At 53.6% G+C, this 18,837-nt stretch overlaps 1 protein-coding gene across 1 annotated transcript in view; it reads left to right on the top strand.

Annotated features, from left to right (window-relative positions):
* Positions 1–7,584: 7,584 nt before the first annotated feature.
* MEGF9 (multiple EGF like domains 9) overlaps positions 7,585–18,837 on the top strand; it is a 49,383-nt gene continuing 38,130 nt past the window's right edge. Inside the window, exon 1 of the mRNA XM_075716920.1 lies at positions 7,585–7,669. Coding sequence (XP_075573035.1) covers positions 7,585–7,669 — 85 coding nt within the window. The remainder of the gene's footprint in view (positions 7,670–18,837) is intronic.

The following is an 18,837-nucleotide window of genomic DNA, read 5'->3' as shown; positions in this document are numbered from 1 at the left end:
TGACCTCGGTGCCGGGGAAGATTATGGAGAGGTTCATCTTGAGCGAACTCCACAGGCAAGTACAGGTCAACCAGGGGATCAGACCCAGCCAGCATGGGTTCATGAAAGGCAGGTCCTGCTTGACCAACCTGATCTCCTTCTATGACCTGGTGACCCGCCTGGTAGATGATGGAAAGGCTGTGGATGTCATCTACCTGGACTTTAGCAAAGCTTTTGACACCGTCTCGCATAATATCCTACTCGGGAAGCTGGCAGCTCACGGCTTGGACAGGCATACTCTTCGCTGGGTAAAGAACTGGTTGGGTGGCCGAGCCCAGAGAGTTGTGGTAAATGGTGTTAAATCCAGTTGGCAGCCGGTCACGAGTGGTGTTCCCCAGGGCTCTGTTTTGGGGCCAGTCTTGTTCAATATCTTTATCAATGATCTGGATGAAGGGATCGAGTGTGCCCTCAGTAAGTTTGCAGATGACACCAAATTGGGTGGGAGTGTCGATCTGCTGGAGGGTAGGATGGCCCTGCAGAGGGACCTGGACAGGCTGGAGCGATGGGCCGAGGCCAACTGTATGAGGTTCAACAAGGCCAAGTGCCGGGTCCTGCACTTGGGTCACAACAACCCCATGCAATGCTACAGGCTTGGGGAAGAGTGGCTGGAAAGCTGCCTGGTGGAAAAGGACCTGGGAGTGTTGGTAGATAGCCGGCTGAACATGAGCCAGCAGTGTGCCCAGGCGGCCAAGAAGGCCAACAGCATCCTGGCTTGTATCAGGAATGCTGTGGCCAGCAGGAGCACGGAGGTGATCGTCCCCCTGTACTCAGCGCTGGTGAGGCCGCACCTCGAATACTGTGTCCAGTTTTGGGCCCCTCAATACAAGAAAGACATTGAGGTGCTGGAGCATGTTCAGAGACGGGCAACAAGGCTGGTGAAGGGTCTGGAGAACAAGTCTTATGAGGAGCGGCTGAGGGAAGTGGGATTGTTTAGCCTAGAGAAGAGGAGGCTGAGGGGAGACCTTATCGCTCTCTACAACTACCTGAAAGGAGGTTGTAGTGAGGTGGGTGTTGGTCTCTTCTCCCAAGTAGCTAGCGATAGGACGAGAGGAAATGGGCTCAAGCTGCGCCAGGGGAGGTTTAGGTTGGAAATTAGGAAAAATTTCTTTACGGAAAGGGTGGTCAGGCATTGGAACAGGCTGCCCAGAGAGGTGGTGGAGTCACCATCCCTGGAGGCGTTTAAAAAACGGGTAGATGTGGCACTTCGGGATATGGTTTAGTCTGGTCTACCCTTGATTAGTCTAGAGTGGGCTTGGTAGTGTAGGTTAATGGTTGGACTGGATGATCTTAAAGGTCTTTTCCAACCTAGACGATTCTATGATTCTATGATTCTATGACTGGATGATCTTAAAGGTCTTTTCCAACCTAAATGATTCTATGATTCTATGTGCAGCTCAGACTCACTGGCTGTGTGCCCTGATAAAGCATGTGGGGTCTCACTAATAATCCTTTGCATTTAGAGCATAACTTTGTCCTAAAAGATGATCCTGACGTGCTTAAAACTGACAGTGCCCTTTTGCAGTGTGCTTCTTAAGCAGCCACATGCTAACACCTACACGCGCCGGCCAGGCTGCGATTGAGCTTTGCTCCTTGGTCCCCGCAGCAGATCTGTGCAGCCCCATCATTTCTGGGCTCTGCCTACCCCAGAGCACACGGGACTGTCAGAAACCACCTAATACGTGTTGACTTAATGGGAGTTGTGCAGCAAAATGCTGCGGGGTGCTTTGAAAACTAAGTCTGCAGAGGGGATTCATTGCTCCTGCATTGCAATTAATGATAATTAAAAAAAAAAAAAGTTTTTGTATCATGAGTTATGCTGGGTGTCAGAATTAACATCTCATTGAATTATCAAGGCTTCGAAGCAGTGGGTGGTGGAGAGAGTGGCTTGGGGCTTGCAAATAGGTCAGAGAAAGAGCTGGTTGCTAAATATCTGATGGAAACTTTCCACTGGGGAAGAAAATCTTGCTGATTTGATGGAATAGGAACAATTCCGGGGAGGATGTTGATAGCCTTAAAACTTATGAAAAAAGCAGGCATGGAGGCTGGGCTGCCTGCTCGCAACCTGGGCTCTGTGTCAGCTTTCCTCGTTCCCCAAGGATCCATCCTGCTCCGACGTGCATTTCTCACCTTCTCATTGCAAACTGAAAACATAAAAAGAAGGGAAGCATGAAAATTTCGATGGCGCCGTGCCTGCGCAGGTCTGCTCTGTGCCCTTTGCATCCCTGGCTGAACGCCCTCGAAGGTGGCCAGAGGCTTTTTGGGTGCATGTTTCTTCGGGGTCCGGCTGGGGATGGTTTGGGTCTGGTGTTCAGGGGTGTGGAGCACTTGCAACTATATTCGACATCAACAGGGGGAGCGGTGAGTCCTGCTGAAGCTGTCCCTGCGCAGGGCCTGGGACATGCCACCCAGATCCTCCATCCCCTTCGCCCAGCATCTTCCATAGCCTTTTTCCAGCGTCTTCCACAGCCTTCGCCCAGCCCTTGCTGCGGAGACTCACAGCTTTGCGGGTTGGTGGTGATTTCCATGAACGTGGGAATTCAGCCCTGGGGGTTTCTACCCCTGCTGCCACCGGGACGTGGCATTGCCACGAAAGCTCTGGGTTGTGTGTACCACCAACGCAGCAGAGACAGTCAATTGTATTTCTGCAGCTCTTTACAATGATCCTCGTGATAAGTCAGCACTGAAATAAGCCAGCTGGGCCAGATGTGCAGAAGCACTCTCTGGTTTTGTGTGTGGTCCCTCCTCTAAGGGGTGACCAGTTCTCCTTCATGGGCCCTACTGAGATAAGGATGCCCCAAGGACGTCTGACCCAGGCGCCATCTTCCTGCCTCCCTCCTGTGTTGGGGTGACAGAACAGGGCTGCCTGAGGATAAAGAGGTGAACGGTGATGTGTTTAACTGCTCCTCCCAAGCAGAAAGGGAGAATATAATATTTTGGAAACCAGATGAGCGGATCTGGCAACCTGCGCCATGCGGGCTCTCATGCCTCCATGGGGAGCATCCCTGAGCTGGGAGATGGGCGCAGCGTCCATCCGTTGGCTGCTGAGGCTGCACAGCTTTTATTTAAAACCAGGGAATTTCTTTGTTTAAGGCAACTCTTTCCATAACAATCATTGCCCCGCTTGGCTTCTTCCTTCCCATTCCTACAGACGTTCCTACACACATTCACCTTGTGTGAATTGGTGGAGGGGAGACTTGATCAGCAAACCATCCTCCCTCTCTGCCAGCTGTATTCCCTCTGATCGAGGGACTCTTCAGTCCCCGTGGAGAATGACAGGCTGACAACAATTATAAAAAGCAAATCTCAGAAGGGTTTGTCTCCATGGGGGGAATGGCGCAGCGTAGCTGCTGGGGAATAACAATTATATTATTATGCAGGAATAAAGTCCCATTTATTTTTGAGATGGGAATGGATATGGGGGAAGAATAGGGAGTTATTGCAGAATAACTAGCCCTCAGCAGCTTCACCAGGCAGCATTTCCCTTGTAGACAACCCCTAAATATTGCGCTAGAGAAGGACTCGCAGTCTAGACCGTGCGGTGGGTGAAGGTGGGGCTGTCTAATCCCCAAAAGACACTTGTCAGCATCCACTGGCTTCTGCAGGAACAAGAGAGGACGCGAACACTCGCCTGGCAGTGCCATGCTCCTACGGGCAGGGACGGGCAGCCGAGAGCCACCGTGCCCCCAGTGCTCTGCGCCATCCCGCTCTGCACTTCCCCGCAGCGGGATGCGTAGGGATGGTTGCTGCCCACGCTGCACCATACGGCCCACCCAGCTGCTCCGGCACACCCCGGCGTGCCGCCACGTGCCTTTGCGTTGATCAGAGCAGCGTTTTCCCCACCGCACGGGGCTGGCGATGCGCGCCTGCCTCTTGCTTCAACGCATGTGAGCCAGCGATCACCCAGTTGGGTACCGTAAATAATTAATATCTGTGTCACTGTGCTTCCTCCCGCTGCTGCGCTGCCGATCGCTCCTCTGGGACGGGGGGGATTTGGCCAAGGTCACTGCCGGTGTCCGGCCCCAGCGGGACCGCGGGTGGGGGGCAGGCTGGGTGCTCCCCCATGTTTCATTGTCCTTAGGGCTGCTCCCCGGGTTGCATCCGCGCTGGGCGGGAAACGGCTGCAGCGCCGGGGATGAGCAGCACAAAGGGGACCGGCATCGCTGCGGGCGCGGGGACGGGGCGTGGAGATGGCGGGGGTGGGCAGGGGGAGATGGCAAGCGGCGGCCGCGGCGGGGGGGGCCGTGCCGAGGGGACGGTGGCACCCCCGGCCTGCTGGACCCCTCCGGGGCACCGGTGCGCGCAGGGAGCGGGACGGACGGCGCTGCCAACCCGCTTTGTGTCCCGCTGCGCATCCCGGCGCCTTCCGCGTTGCTTTGCAAAAAAGCCGGGGGGCGGACGGCTTTAACGCTAATAAAAAAAATTAAAAATAATAAAAATATAGACTCTTTTTCAATTGTCTATTAAAAACCCGTAGCGCCTCCGTACGCACGCATATAAAGGCCGGCGCGTGACCGCCCGGGCGCGCTCCCCCCGCGCCGGCGGGGGGCGCTGGGGGGGGGGGCGGTGCCCCCCCGCCGCCGCCCCCGCCCTCACAAAGCCGCACCGCCCGCCCCCGGCGGCCGCTGATTGGCTGCGCCGCGCACAAAGAGTTACAAAGTTGCCGTCAGGTGGGGCGGGCGCGGCGCTGATTGGCGGCGGCGGCGGCGGAGGGGCGGGGCGGGCGCGGCGCTGTCAGCCGGGCCGGGGCGCGGCGGGAGCCGCCTGCGGGGCGCTCGGAGCGGCAGCGGCGCGGCATGGCCGGCTGAGGCGGGCGGGAGCCGCCGCCGCCCGGCCCCGCTCCCCGGCGCCGCTCCCCGGCCCCGCTGGTGGGTGAAGGAGCGCCCGGATGAATGAATGAATGAATGGCGGAGCGCCGCGCCGCAGCATGAGGCGCCGGCCGAGGACCGCGCCCGGGCTCGCCCTGCTCTGCCTCGCCGCCCTCCTGGCCGCCGCCGCCGGGCTGCCCCCCAGCGCCGCGCCGCCCCCCGAGCCCGGCAGCGGCAGCGGCGGCCCCGCTGAGGGCAGCCCCGGCACCGCGCCGCCGGCTCGGCCCCGCGGCCCCGCCGCGCCCGCCCGGGGCAGCGCTCCGCCGCCGCCGCCCACGGAGGAGGAGGAGGAGGCGGCGGCGGAGGAAGAGGAGGAGGCGGCGGCGGCCGCGGGCAGCGGCCCCGCAGGTGAGCGGCCCACGCGTGTCCGTGAGGGGTGCGGGGCGGTGTCGGTAGCGGGGCCGCCGGTGCTGGCGGGGAGCGGGACGGGGCTGCCCCCTCCCGCCCTGCCTCCGCCGGGCGGACAAAGGCGCGGCCGGGGGCGGCTTCGCAGGGGGCGGTGGGGGCCGGGGCGGCGGCTGCCCGGGCCCCCTCCGGCTGCAGAGACCGCCGTGCGGGGCAGGCGGAGGGGCCGCCGCGGTGCGGCACCCCCGGGAGCATCTCACGCCCCGGCCCCTTGTGCCCGGTGCGGGGCTGGGGGGGGGGGGGGGGGGGGCAGCGACCCCCGCGCGGGGCTCGGGTGCGGGGTGGGTGGGCAGCGCGGGGGTGCCGAGGCTGTGCCGACCCCGGCTGGGGCCTGGCGGGGCAGGTGCGCCAAGCCCGTGGCGTGCCGGTGCTGCTGCAGGCGCTACCGGTGGTTTTGGGGAGCAGCGGGGCAGGTGCTGGCCCTGGCTCCCTAAAGCATCCTTCACGGGAGCCGTCCCCGGCGTGCACCGTGCTCCCCGTGGAGGAGTTTAAGGCGCACCCTTCCCATCACCGTTGCGTCGGGGCAGCGTCCGCCCTGTTGGACACCGGCCTTGAGCATCGCCGGGTGGTGCCTTGGCGGCAGGGTCGCCCTGCGAGCACCGAGGCTTCCCCGGCGTCCCATCTCCGTGTGCCGGCAGCAGAACGGGGTTGGCGAGAACTTGGGGTTGCTGGAGCCCATGTTCTTACCTGGATCTGAAGGTGCATTTGCAGCTCGGCGGGTGCTGGGAAGAGCCCACGCTAGCGTGGTGCCCGGCGGCTGTGCGAGGGGAGAAAAGAGCCGTGGGCTTTTTTCTGTGCTGGGAAATGTCTGTCTTGGTGCAACTTGCGTGAAGCCTGATCCTGCCGCCGTCGGAGTCGGTGGGCTTGTACAGAGCTGAGGAAAGCATTAGGGTGATGGGAATAAATAGAATTATCAATTAAGAGTGTGAGGAGGGAAGAGGTAGAGGAGGGCTGTGCTTTCAGCTGAAGCTCTTGCTGGGTACAGCGCTGAGTGACCGTGCCAGGAGATGAAAACACTGATGGTCTTCAGAGCTGACACTCCAGTTTACTTGTAGATTAAGCAGATAAAACTCCGCTGGAGTCCATGGATGGAGCTTTGTCCACTTATTTCACTGGAGAACTTGGCTTTGCTCTACACTTCCAGAGCTTTATGTTCAGACATATGCAAATGCCATAGCACTGATTCTTTCCTTTTTTGTATTTATTTTTTCTCCTTGCCTGGAAGATGTTTGGTTTAAGTGGGTTGAGCTTCCTGTAATGTGAAAGGGGTATATTCTGCTGTTCTGGTAGCTTTAGCAGTCTGAACAAGTGGATTAATCAACCTGTTTTATTTGGCTAGAAGTATAATCAGCTGAAGATCTGGAGTCTCTTGTTTTCAGGCTTCATTTTTTTTTTTTTCCATTGAGGTTTCTATCTTTCTCCGGAAGAGACAGAATGGCTTAAGATTAGGAATTGCTGATAAAGATAGGAGGGCTTGAGTTTTCTTCAAGCAAAAGCGATTTTCTCTGTTGTGCCACGATCAGACCTCATCGGCTCAGCGACTTACCTGGCATGTGCGGTGTGGAACGACCCCCCGGGTGCCAAATGGGGGACGCACGTACCTGCTCTGAGTCGTGTCAAGCGAATATTTCCCTATCTGACCTTGTGTGTTGTGTTTGTTTCTGTCATCAGAGGCATCACCTCCTTCCATCCCAGGCTCCACTGTTTTTAGTGAGAGCATCCCTGTCGTATGGACCAAGTGACAAGTGTCATGCGAGGGTATTGCAAGGCATGAGGTGGCTGGTTTAGCGATGCCTTTGGGATGCTCTTGGATGTCCAGATATGATGCTTGCATAACATCTCTTTATGTTTGCTGCCATAGGAGGTGTCAGGGATGCAAGTCGGGAGGTTTTGTGTCTAATCCCAGCACTGCCACAGATCCCTGCCGTGGGCTGCCCTCATCTCTGCGTTTCGGATCTGAGTTGTGAAACAGGAGCACTGGTGATAACTCTTCCCCACCATCCCTGGGTGTGCTCAGTTTTTATTGTGGAGGCCAGCATCACCCTTTGAAGTTTTAAAGTGCTAATTATTAATGGCTACAGCTGCTTCATCTCAAAATTGCTCTCTGGTGCCTTTATGCTGTGGTGATGGCCAGGGTAGGAATGCATGGGCAGATTATGTCTTCTCAAACTGGCTAATTTGTTATTTGTTAGTGTGGCAGGTTGAGATTAACCCTGGCTGATGGGGGGCTGCTGGTGTGCTTGCGGGTCGGGTGGGTTTTAGGGCAGCTGGGGGGATGTGGCGGCAGCGGGAGGAGATGCTGGGCTCAGCAGCATCCCCCTGCGTGACGTGGGAGCTCACGGAGGTGGTACGGGTGGGCGGTACGGCTGCTGTCTGTGTGGGAGCTGGTCTCTGTGGGTTTTGTGTGGGGCTTTTCCGTGCTGACCCCATCTGCTGACTGTTGCTGGAGTCCTGCACAGCGGTTTACTCCCAAAGGGTGTTAAGCACTGAAGGCACAGTAAAGCCAGTGGGCACCATGGGTTTAGCTGAAACCTTCCTTTTTCTTTAATTCAAGCATGCTTTCAACATTACTTTTTCAATTCAATAAGGAATTAATGCATTATATACTTTATTGCATGAAACAAATGGGCCTTTTCTCATGTACATTATTAGAAAGGCTTCCTTTAAGGCTGATGGTGTTATTACTGATAAGAAATTGGTGTGAGAGTCCTCACATTCAGAGTTTGTTCAGCGCTACCAAGATTTAAATTCTGACTTCAATGCATTTTTATCATTCTCATTTAAGAAGTACTGCAGCGACTGCCAAGCTGCCTGCTTGCTCCACTCTCATGCTGTTCCCTTTCCCAGTTCCACGATGTTTATTTTTCTTTCCAAGCCTGTGTGATCATGTTAAAATCCTGGATTTTGTTTTTAAGAGAAGTAAATTGCTAATCCTCGTGTTTGTGGAGACAAGCTTAGAAGTATCCCCTGCCTTATCGCCAAAGCCTCTAACACCCGCCACGGAGACTCTGCCTCTTCCTTTTATACAAAATAGGGTTGTTTTAAAGCAAAAGCTGGCGCTTTGCTGGGGAAGCTGACTTGGGGATGGCTGCTGTTTGGATGCTCGGCGTTGGAGCAGAGATGTGGCTGCTGTGGCCAGCATAGTCCTGGTTGAACTTTCCCTGCCTGAAGAACAAAACTTCTCTCTATTCTACCCATTTCTGTAGGGTGGTGGTGAACAATATGGGTCTCTTGGAAGGACATTTTGTTCTGTCTCTTTTCCAGCCCCACGCACAGCATATGGGTGGGCTGAAAAGCCCAAACCTCCTTGCACAGCCTCGCTGTCCCTGTGCTGTGGCTGGGCCAGCAGAAGAGCTGCACCCAAACCCTGGCTTCAGGCATCTTTAGAGCGTACTAAGTGTTTCAGATCTCAAAGGCCATTGCCTTCTCTCCTCCCTGCAGTTTCTGTAGTGCTCCACCTGGCTTCCTGGGTTGCCAGGTTCCAGATGTGACCCTGAGTCTGGCTCCTCACCTTTGCACCTTGTGGGAGGGGACAACGAGCAATTTCTGCTGCAACCACAGGGCAGGAAATGCAGGTGGCTCAGCTGCTCAGAGCGATTAACCATGGGAAGGCATCCTGCGCTGCTACGGAAATGGGTGAAAGCTGTGTCAGGGTGTGCAGTGATGTTTGATGGGTCTCCAGCCTCCAGCACAGGGCCATCTCTTGCTGGGATGATCGCGGCCCAGATGGAGGAGGTGCAGCCAGAGCCCTGCTACTGGTGGTGGCAGTGGCTTTGGGTGGGTTTAGCTTGATGGGTTTAGCTTGTAAAGAGGAGCCAGGCAGATCCCTGGGGGCAATTGGGGGGTGGCCTGGCTGATAGGCTGGGCTCAGAGGAGGCAGTGGGGCGAGCAGTGGACCCGGTTGTGAGTCCTGGCTTCGTTTCTTCATCATCCAGCTGGAGAGGTGGAGGGTTTTGCTTTTGTGCAGGGTGTGTGGAGAAAGGTCCATGCACTTTGTGTGTGTAGGAGGCACCATGGGGGCAGGTCTTGGGAGGGGTCCCTACAGCACCAGCAGGACTGTTATAGGGGAAAGAGTTTGGTCCAAGCCATGGAGCTATCAACAACCAGACCCTGCCACACCGGGGCTGTGCTCCTTGAGGGGTTGGGAGCTCTCAAATCCCGGTGGGACAGAAAGTCATGTTGTTGAAGGTGGTTTTGGGACACCTTGCCAGTGCTGGTCCCTTCTGTAGCTCTGGGTGACTTCTTCCCTCTTCCCATCCAGCTGTTAGCCCTTCGGTAGAGGTCTTCCCACCCAGATTTGCCCCGTGATCAGCTCTTCCCCATGCTCAGTGTGACACAGGACTCTCTCGGGGATGCATGTAAATGTTTAATGCCTGTGCAGCAGGTTGGGTTTCCAAGGCTGGGGCTGGGCAGTAGGTGAGGCTGAATGTTTGCCATGGACTTTTGCAGCCTTAAAAATCTCTGTCTCTTTAGTTGCAAGCACAGGTCCTGCCCTTCGGCACTGGGCACGTACGCAGGCGCCTGCCTGAATGCCCCTGTTCTGCCTCTGACCCAACAGGGCACAAGTGGGGGGAGCTGCGGAGGGCAAGCTGGGGCTGTCTCCTGCTCATTGCTTGGGAAGGCAGCTTAAGCTTTCCTCATTTCAGGGCTTGGGATTGTTCAATGTGGTGTTCAATGTGGTTACTGAGATAGCTTGCTTTCAAGATGTCAGTGGGATTTACATTTTTTTTTTTTAAAGAAATGGAAATTAAGTTGCAGATATGAAGGCTGAGAATAAGGAATACGGTTGTGTTACTTGGGATCAGTACGGGAGCAGCCAGGGTAGAAAGTGCCTTTTTTCAATCAAGTAATAAATTGTGGGGTTTGTATCTTTGCGCTTAAAATAAAGGGATGTTGCCTACAGCAGAAAATGTCACTCCCTTGCCTTCCTCCCTGCATCCACGCTCCTGTCTGAGTCATTCTTGAATCAGATGCATCCAACTGTCCTGACTCAAGATTTTGAGATTCTTGGACTTAACGATGCTCATGAAAATCAGGATATTTCTGGGAGGACCTACAGAGCATCCAAGGTCGTCTTTGTTAGCTTCCCTGTGCTGGCATTTTTCTTTCCTTCTTTTAAATGATAGCTGAGATTTGGACATCATCACATCACTGAGCTGCCACTTGGAAAATACCACATGTAAAATAGGACTGCTGCTGCGTGGTGTGTTGCAGTTATTTATCTGGCTGCTCCCAGTAACACCCAGACACCAGCCGGTGGGGAGGCCGCTGCCAGCCTCTGCAGCAAAGTTGCTGAAACACCAAATAAAGTGTTTTGCCTGAAGCTGTGTGGTGGGCAGGAGGTGTGCCGGTCCTGTTCGCTGAAGATGGTGCTCCTCCAGGCTCTGCAAGGGTGCTTGTGGTCCCCAGGGCCTGGGACAGTTGGGGGAGCACCCAGTGGTCAGGGTGCTGGAGTGTGATGGGGGGGACTCTTGCAACACAGATTGGGGTGCATGGGGTGCAAAGGTTGTGTCTGTCCAGACAGCTGGGAAATGCATGGGTGAGCGTTGGATGGGTTTCCTGGCCAGGGGCTGGTTTTGCCCCTGGAGCATCCTGCCGGGGTGCAGATGGACCCTGCCTCTTCCCGGGGAGGTACCCTGGACTCGATCCTGCCCTGCATGGACCAGGCTGTGCCGGAGGGGAAAGTACCACTGCAATTCGGGAGCGATGGTGCTGGGCTGGCAGCAGAGTCCACTCATGGGCTATGCTGAGGCGTAACCTCACGGGGGCAACAAACAGCATCCCAAAGGGGTCCACGGCCCCTGGAGGTGCCTGCAGCACCTTGGGGTCTACCCAGATGGGTGGTGGCGATGGTGGGCATCAAGCCCGTACCCAAGTCTGTCCCTGCCAGCTGCGCACGGGTGAGCAGCACAAGGACAGGGACATCGGGACATCCCACACCCTGTGGGCAGAGAAGCACAGAACAAGCTGTCCCTGAGGAACAGAGGCCCCGGATGCGAGTCTGCTGAAGTAAGGGGAAAGATTTTGGAGGTTTTTTTTGACAAGAGCCCGTGGCCTATAAATATGCAGGGCTAAGTCATTGTGCTGCTGCTAATATTTGCAGAGCAAATGCCAGCTGACTGTCAGGAAGCGCTGCTGCAGATCCGAGGTGCTCGCTGGTGCTTCCAAGAAGCAGCCCAGATCTTAGCAGTGGCGTGATGCATCTGCTATCATCAGAAATAAACTCATGCCGACGCCGGGTGCTGAAGGCAGGGATTTCTCTTGCAGCCATCTGGCTGGAAGGGAAGGCTGCTTTCTGCTTTACCACTTAAAATAAAAAATGTTAAGGAGCTGGATTGCTGGGCAGCACCTAGACTGCACCTGAGACTTCACTGAGCTTTTAAGTAAGGTTGCAGCAAGAGCTTGGACTTGCTTCAGAGGTCCTGGAAACCCACAGGCTTTGCTGCCCCGGCTCGTGCTGCGTGTCTGAGCCCAACAGGGCTGCCTTGTGCAGCGAGGCATCGCTCGGTGGGGATAGGGGGCTGGCGGGGGGGCAGAGTCTGGCACTTCATAATTGGTTGGGGATGTTAATATGTTTTATGAGCTAAAGGCTAGATTGCAATCTAGCCATCTGCCCTGCCTTGGGGGGTCGTGTGTCTCCACCACCCCAGGAGAACAGAACTGGTTGCAATTCAGTCTCATTAAACTGGCTGAAAACCAGGATTTCTGGTTCACAGGAAATTATTTGCTTTTTTTAATTTGACTTTTGGGTTGGGTCAGACTGAAATGAAATGGCTGTTCTTGTTTTGCCTCTGCTTACGCTTCCAGTAAGCTCGAGGGTCCTGTGCCTTGAGGCTGCCCTGTAAAATCGATGTCCTTGTTGTGCTTGGGGCTAAATCCCTCCCCAGTGTGGAGTTCGGGGCTGCTGGGTCCCTGCTGGGGGGAAACGCTCCCAAAATCCTGGCAGCGTTTGTCTGGAGGGGTCTTTTGTTGGATTAAAGCTTGTCAATCTGGAAGCATTTTGAACAAGACATTCTGGACTTGGAATAATTGAATCTCATCTGTTCGGACAGAACTTTTTTTTTTCCCCCCACTAATTCAATGGGAAACCTCCCGACAGCTCTGGTCCCAGCTCCTCCGCAGCTGCCGATCCCAGGGAAGTGGTGACTTTACCTCTTCTGATGGGGTCACTTGCTCCCCCCCCCACCAGCTCCTCTCCCCATCCCCTCTCCCTGCTTCTTCACAGCCAGGGATGCTGGAAAAGCGGTCCAGCTTCTCCTATGGCCCGGCAGATCCCATCCCAGCCGGTTGGGGTCCTGGAGCTGAGCGGGTCCAGGGCAGCCTGGTTGTCACCCCTTGTTTTCACCAGCTATTTAAAAAGGCACCAAATACAGAGGGGGTGATGCTTGGTTGGCATGGTTTTTTTTCTAGATTGCGCCTAGCTGCTTGCGAAGAATAGGCCGTCTAAACACGCCGCTGGAGCGCTCATCGGCCGGGGATGGTTTGAGCTGCCCAAAGCGGCTCTTTTGTTGGAGGCCGAATTCCCCCTCTGGCTGATGCTCGTCCAGATCTTCCCATGCAAAATTCCTGTCGCCCTTCGTCACATGAAATGCAGTGGGGTCGTGATGCCAGACAGGCTGCCAGCCCTCGTATTGGGCAATAGCTCTGCTCAGCCCCCTTCCGGACTTTTATTCCCCCTCCTCTCGAAAAGATTTTTGGGGTCTCTGTTCCTGCTTCCTACACACATGGGTCCTATTTCAGTAAATGAGGAGCTTCCCCAGAGCTACATGAGCTAATGCGAAGCTTTAGTTTGGTCTCGTGCTGCCTAAAGTAGGATTTTTTTTTTTTCTGAACACCTGCTGTATGAATTAAAATTTGCCTTGTAAATGTAACCGATTCAGAGTCTAAGCATGAAAGATGGGCATTTGCTTTTTGCCTGGGAAAAGAAAAAACCCAAAACCTCAACGGTTTTGCTCTTGAGGCAGCTTGGCCGCGAAACCAGAGAGAAGCGCAGGTTGCTCTTTTTACCATTTTTAATTCGGTTGCCCCCTGTTCTTATAAATAAGCCACCAGAAACATGATGAGGCAAGCATCTCTGCTATTTATAGCTCGCGCTACTTCACATGCCTGTTTTACAAATCAGCAGCTAAATGGCTCCGCAGCCTTTCAGCAAAAGGCTTAATGGCACAGGCATCTGATATTCATGGATAGGCGTGTGTATATTTAAAGGCTGTTGGTGGTGAGCCTTCACCCCGAGCAGGCGGGATGGTTTCTACAGCTGGGGTATTTCCCCTTGTGAAGGGGAGCCCCTCCGGCACAGCTCTGCCTCCGGGGAAGGGGCTCCGGTTTAGTCTGCACCCCCCGGGCTCGCCCCCGCTCCAGGCATCGCCAGCCAGCCCCGACGTGGGACGGGTGCCACTCGGGGTGGGGTCGGACCTCACACCTCCCCCCTGCACCTTGGCTCTTCAGGGGGGCTAAGATGAGATATATGTTGATATTCCCCAAGCTTTTTTTTTTTGTTTTGTTTTGTTTGGAAGCTGCATTAACCCTGTATTTCTCTCTCTTTTTTTTTTTTTTTTTTTGTGGCATCACCTCTGTATAATTAAGAGGCTGCTGGTAACCTTTACCCGTTTAACTGGTCATGCCACTTCTCCGATGAATCTGCTTTATTCCTGGCAAATTATACTGCTGCAGTTTTCAGGCAGCTTTACTCTATTTTGACTGACTGGCTGACTATATTAACTGATAGTGCTGCTTGGGCTGCTTTGATCCTGTATTATTTATGGAAAGGATGGCATATAACTCTGTGTAGCTGATTAATGCTGCATGTATTTTTAATGTGCTAGTTCTACTGTGTGATCTGTGCTAAATGATTAGTCTGTGATGTGTTCCTGGGTTCATTTTAGTTGCTTATGAAAAGGATATTGAAATGGACTGTTTGTTTTGTTGCTTTTTTTCCCAGTGGTTTCATCTTGTGCTGGTTTTTGAGCTTTCACAGATCGTTTTCCCAAGCACGGCTCTGCTGTTATAATGTGGAGCATTTACACTTTATTGCTATTAATTTGAGCGTTTCATTGGTGGCATTACTCTAAATTCCTCGCTGTGTGTGCAGTTGTTTGGAGTTTCAGGGAGATACAAGGTGGAAAAACAACTGTTTAGGTGATGCTCAATTCTTCCTCATGTGCGACTGCTGAATCCCAGCTTGGCTGTGACTCAGGTCCAGTGACATCTGAATGAGAAAGAAACCTGTCTAAATTGGAGGGGGTATAATTAATATTTTCTGTGGCCCGTCACAGGATGGCTGGGACTGGTTGATATTAAGAAAATGACTTTAATTGCCAGGAGGTGTGTGCTCGACCCGCAGCTTCCTCCTCTGTGGTGTGAGATGCGGTCGTGGTTGGGGAGGGACCGGTGGGCGAAGGCGGTGTTTCATCCTGGGAAATACCCATCGCATCCCGTGGCGCGCACGGCATGTGCAGCGCTCCTGGCGCTGCCCTTGGGGAGGGAGCTTGATGTCCTTCATCCCTCCTCCAAAATCCTTCCCCATCACCAGACGTGGCCAACGGGGTGGAAACCAGGTTGTTCTAGGAGGACCATCTGTGAGCTGAAGGATCAGCATTTCCTGTCCCTGGGGGCAAAACAGAGGAGGGGAAGTTGATTTTTTTTTTAAATTTTTTTCCCCCCTACCTTTTAAAACACCTGCTTATTTTCATGGTACATGCAAGGGTTGTCTCCTAACCCCTGCCTGCACCCTGCGTGTGGTCAGCCATGCCTTCTCCCTGGGCGCCTCGTGCTCCAGCAACAACAGGTTTGCGAGGATGGACAGCGCTGTAAAGATGCAAAGCAATGCTAGTTGAAAACCTTTAAATGAAAGTTTTTTTTCCCCTCCTCTGAACAGGGATTTTTGTCAAGATCAGCAAAATATATATCTTTCTGCAAAAGACTTTTCCACTGAAAACAGTTTAAACTTGACGTTTTGTTCCCTCCCTCCACATTTTTCAAAGCTCCTTGGTCCATGAGCAACTTCAATAATTCCATTTTCTTCCTGCCTTCTATTTCAAAGAAGATCTATAAAAATATACATACATATTATTATATATATAATATTTTTTCTATATTTTTCCATCAGCTATAGCTCTTGCCTTTTGTCACTGGGAACAAAGCAGATATTATTGACTGTTTTCTGGTGTTCTTCCCCTGCTGCAAAATGGAGACGTGCTAACCTGAGCGCTGCAACGAGCCAGTTATTTGTGGGGAAAATGGGGAGGGATGCACCGCGTCGGGTGCTGAGGGAACAGGCAGGATTTTTGGATGTGGCTCCTAGAAACCGACTTGCCTCCCCAAAACATGTCTCGATTGCAGGCGCGTGAGTAATGGGGCAGAGGCATCCACGCCTTTGCGGTGCTGTTGGATGGGGAAAGAGGGCACGGTGCCTTGCACAACGCCCGCAGCTGGCAGAGCCTGCGGAGGGGGCTTGTTTCTGTGCACCCCTTCCTACCCCAAACTGCAGCCCGAGGGGTGTGGGGAGCTGGGCTGGGATGCAATTAGGACCCCAGGATATCCAGAGAAGGTGGAGAATCTGCTCCAGGTTGTTTATCAAAACAAAAGGGTTATTTGAATTAAAGTGGAGCACGCTGACCTGTCAGCTCTTGCCTGAGCTGGGTGTTTGCTCACTTTGTGCCAATACAGGAGATGCCTTCGCCAGATCCTCCCCAGCTAATAAGAGCAGTCCCTTCGTGCTCTGCTTTTCCCCGCCGCGGTCAGTTGGGTTTTTTCCTGGTCCCGGTGCTTGAGGAAGGATTTGGGGGGGATTTGCCTTGTTTTTAAGCTCCCTATGTGACTTGGACAAGAGTGCAGCCGTCCCATCGGCCGGCACTCCCCTCCCTGTGAATGGCCGCGTCGTGTTAAGATCTGTCTTGCTGGGTTTTCCAGTAATGCCCCCCAGTTCCTGGGCAGGGCTGGGGGTCCCCCTGTTTGGATCAGGGGGGCTGATGGGCTGCGTGGCATCGGAGTGTCTTGCGCAGCACCCCCTCCGCCGCGGGGCCGGCTGGCCTGGGGAGCAGATGGGGAGGTGGAGCCGGGCTGTTCGGCCGGGTTTCAGGCTATGATAAAGCGAAGTGACGTAGAAAACTAAATACCTGTTATCGGAGAAAAGCAAGCAGAGCCTCCACCTGCCTCCAGCCTTTCTCCCTTCAAGGGCAGGCTGCATGCCCCGTGTGTAGCTCCCTGTAAAAGATGTTTTATTATTAACATGCTTGCTTTGGCTTGGCTGTGTTGTTGAGAAATCCAAGCTTGACTCCAGATAATGAATGACAAACATTTGTCTGGACTTAACTATTTTATTCTGACTATTTTTTCCTTCTGGAAGTTTACAGTAAGTTGTTGACGACGTGCCCTTTGACATGGATTAGTGCTGACGCCTCACAGTTGGATCTTCCCATCCTTTTCACATCTTGGTTGTTTATTTTCAAGGGAGGCTTTTGTGCATGTCTAATCCATTTAAAATGAAAAATAAACAAGAAATGGACTGATCTCTACAGGGGCAGTCGGGTACAAGGGTGGTGCTGGCTTCCCTGCAGAAGGCTTTGGGGTGGGATGGAGGGAGCAATGGTCCTGCCCAGAAGGGGCCTTACACCCCCAGCACCCCAGTTTGGTGTCAAGGGGTGCCTGGAGCAATGGCTGTCACTGACTTTTGTTTTACAAACCCCTTAAAGCTTTCCAGTAGATGTAGAGTTGGTGAGTTCAAGCTTGTGGGCTGGGGAATTGGTGCTTTCCACTCTGCTCTGCCATCCATCACTTTGTGATTCCCTCTTAGGGACCCCCCTTGTGTCCACTGTCACGTACGTACCTGAGCTAGATGGCCCTTGCCTTAAGAGTTGATACCTCTCCCACCTATACATATATACACCAGGTAATATATTTAAGTGTGTGTGATATTGGCCATATTGAACTAGAGCCTCTCTGTGCATTGCCAGGGTTGTGTTGGGTACCTGCAGCTCCCCTGGATTTGGTAGGATTTTGGATACCCCTTTGCAGGTGGGACTCAGATGCTCTTTTTGCAAGGTTTCTCTTAGGCAGCAGAGCTGGTGGAAGAGGAGGCACCGCTTCTCCTTCTGCAGTGCCAAAACAGTAGTAATAAAGCCCTCAAAAATTGGGAAATGGTTGGGATAGAAATGTCAACAAACCTCTTCTAGCTGACCTGCTGGCTACAGAGGAAGCTCTGTGGTTTTGAGCATCTCTGAATTGGGATCAGGCTTGGTTTTGCCAATCCAAAACTGAGTCTGTTGCTTTTGCCAAAGATAATTCTCCCTGGGTGATGCCATCCTGGTTGCAAGACAGAGGTGGTGCGGTGCTGCAGGGGGTCTTGGCTCTGACCCTGCAGATCAGTAGTTTGGGTTTAGCATCTTGGTTCAGATTTGGGCTTAGCATAGTGTGTAAGCTGTGGGTGAGATGGGGAGCACTGCACAGGATGCTTGAAAACCTTGTGCCTGGCTGCCTCCATGCTCCCCATCACACTTTTAAAGGTTTTGCCTATTTAAAGCGGATTTGGCTGTTCTGCAGGACAGGGCTGCTACCTGTTGTACTCCATGGGATGGCCTGTTATATATTGTGAAGGTTTCAGAGAGTTGGCTTAGACTTTAAGTCACTGTTTATTTGTGGTTGCTGAACTTGTGCTCTTTAATGGAAACACTTTCCTTTTGAAGGTGAACTATTGCTAGAAATAAATACAGGCAATACCTCGTGGCTGGGCAGGAGCCAGGACTGGATGGAGCTACAGTGTCCGTCAGTTTGGCAGCAGCATGATGACTAAGGAGAAAGAAATTAAAAGCTGATGTGCAGCCTTGATTGAAGTCATTAATCTGCTGCAGGGCTCAGGGATTTAAAGCAAAGGTGAGCGGGAGGCAGGGGCTGGTGGCTGCCCTCGGAAACCCCCTGCGGGTGGACTCTGTCCCTGCTCCGTGTGCATGGGGTGGTTCTGTCCTCTCTAAATTTATGCCATCCCTGCAGCTGATGGAGAAAGGCTTGGAGTATAGCTTAGATGCACCAAGATGTCCCCTGCTGCTGTCCGCTCCCGCTCAGCGGGTCCCTAGCAGACGATATCGGATCTCCTGCAGTTCCCCACTTCCAGTGATAAGTGATGGCTTTCTCTGTCCAGATGTCTTTTTTTCCATGACATGCCCTGGCCCGTATCAGTTCCCTCTTTGCAAGCTCAACTTCTCCATGGATTTGCCAGCAAATTTTGTCTCATTGCAGTATCTGCAGCCCAGTTCGGCTGGTGCTGGATGAAAGCAAAGGTGAGACAAGTTCCCAAAGGGGGAACTAAAGTCACCTGATGTGAGCTGGAAGTAAATGCATCACCGTGTCCTGTGCAAAGTGTAGCAGGGCAAGCACAAGGTTGCATTAGAAAATAAGGGAATAAAGCTTACGGAGCAGGAAACCTCTCTTCCCAGCTCGGAAGGCATTTTCTTTGCCCTATCACAGCAGCTCTCCCTGCTTGCAGCACGTTATAACTTACAACTCCTTGTCTGGCAGGAGTTACGGTAACTCC

Source organism: Pelecanus crispus, chromosome 9, assembly GCF_030463565.1.
Source record: "Pelecanus crispus isolate bPelCri1 chromosome 9, bPelCri1.pri, whole genome shotgun sequence".
NCBI classification, from domain to species: Eukaryota; Metazoa; Chordata; class Aves; order Pelecaniformes; family Pelecanidae; genus Pelecanus; species Pelecanus crispus.
This window is presented reverse-complemented; position numbering and strand designations above follow the sequence as displayed.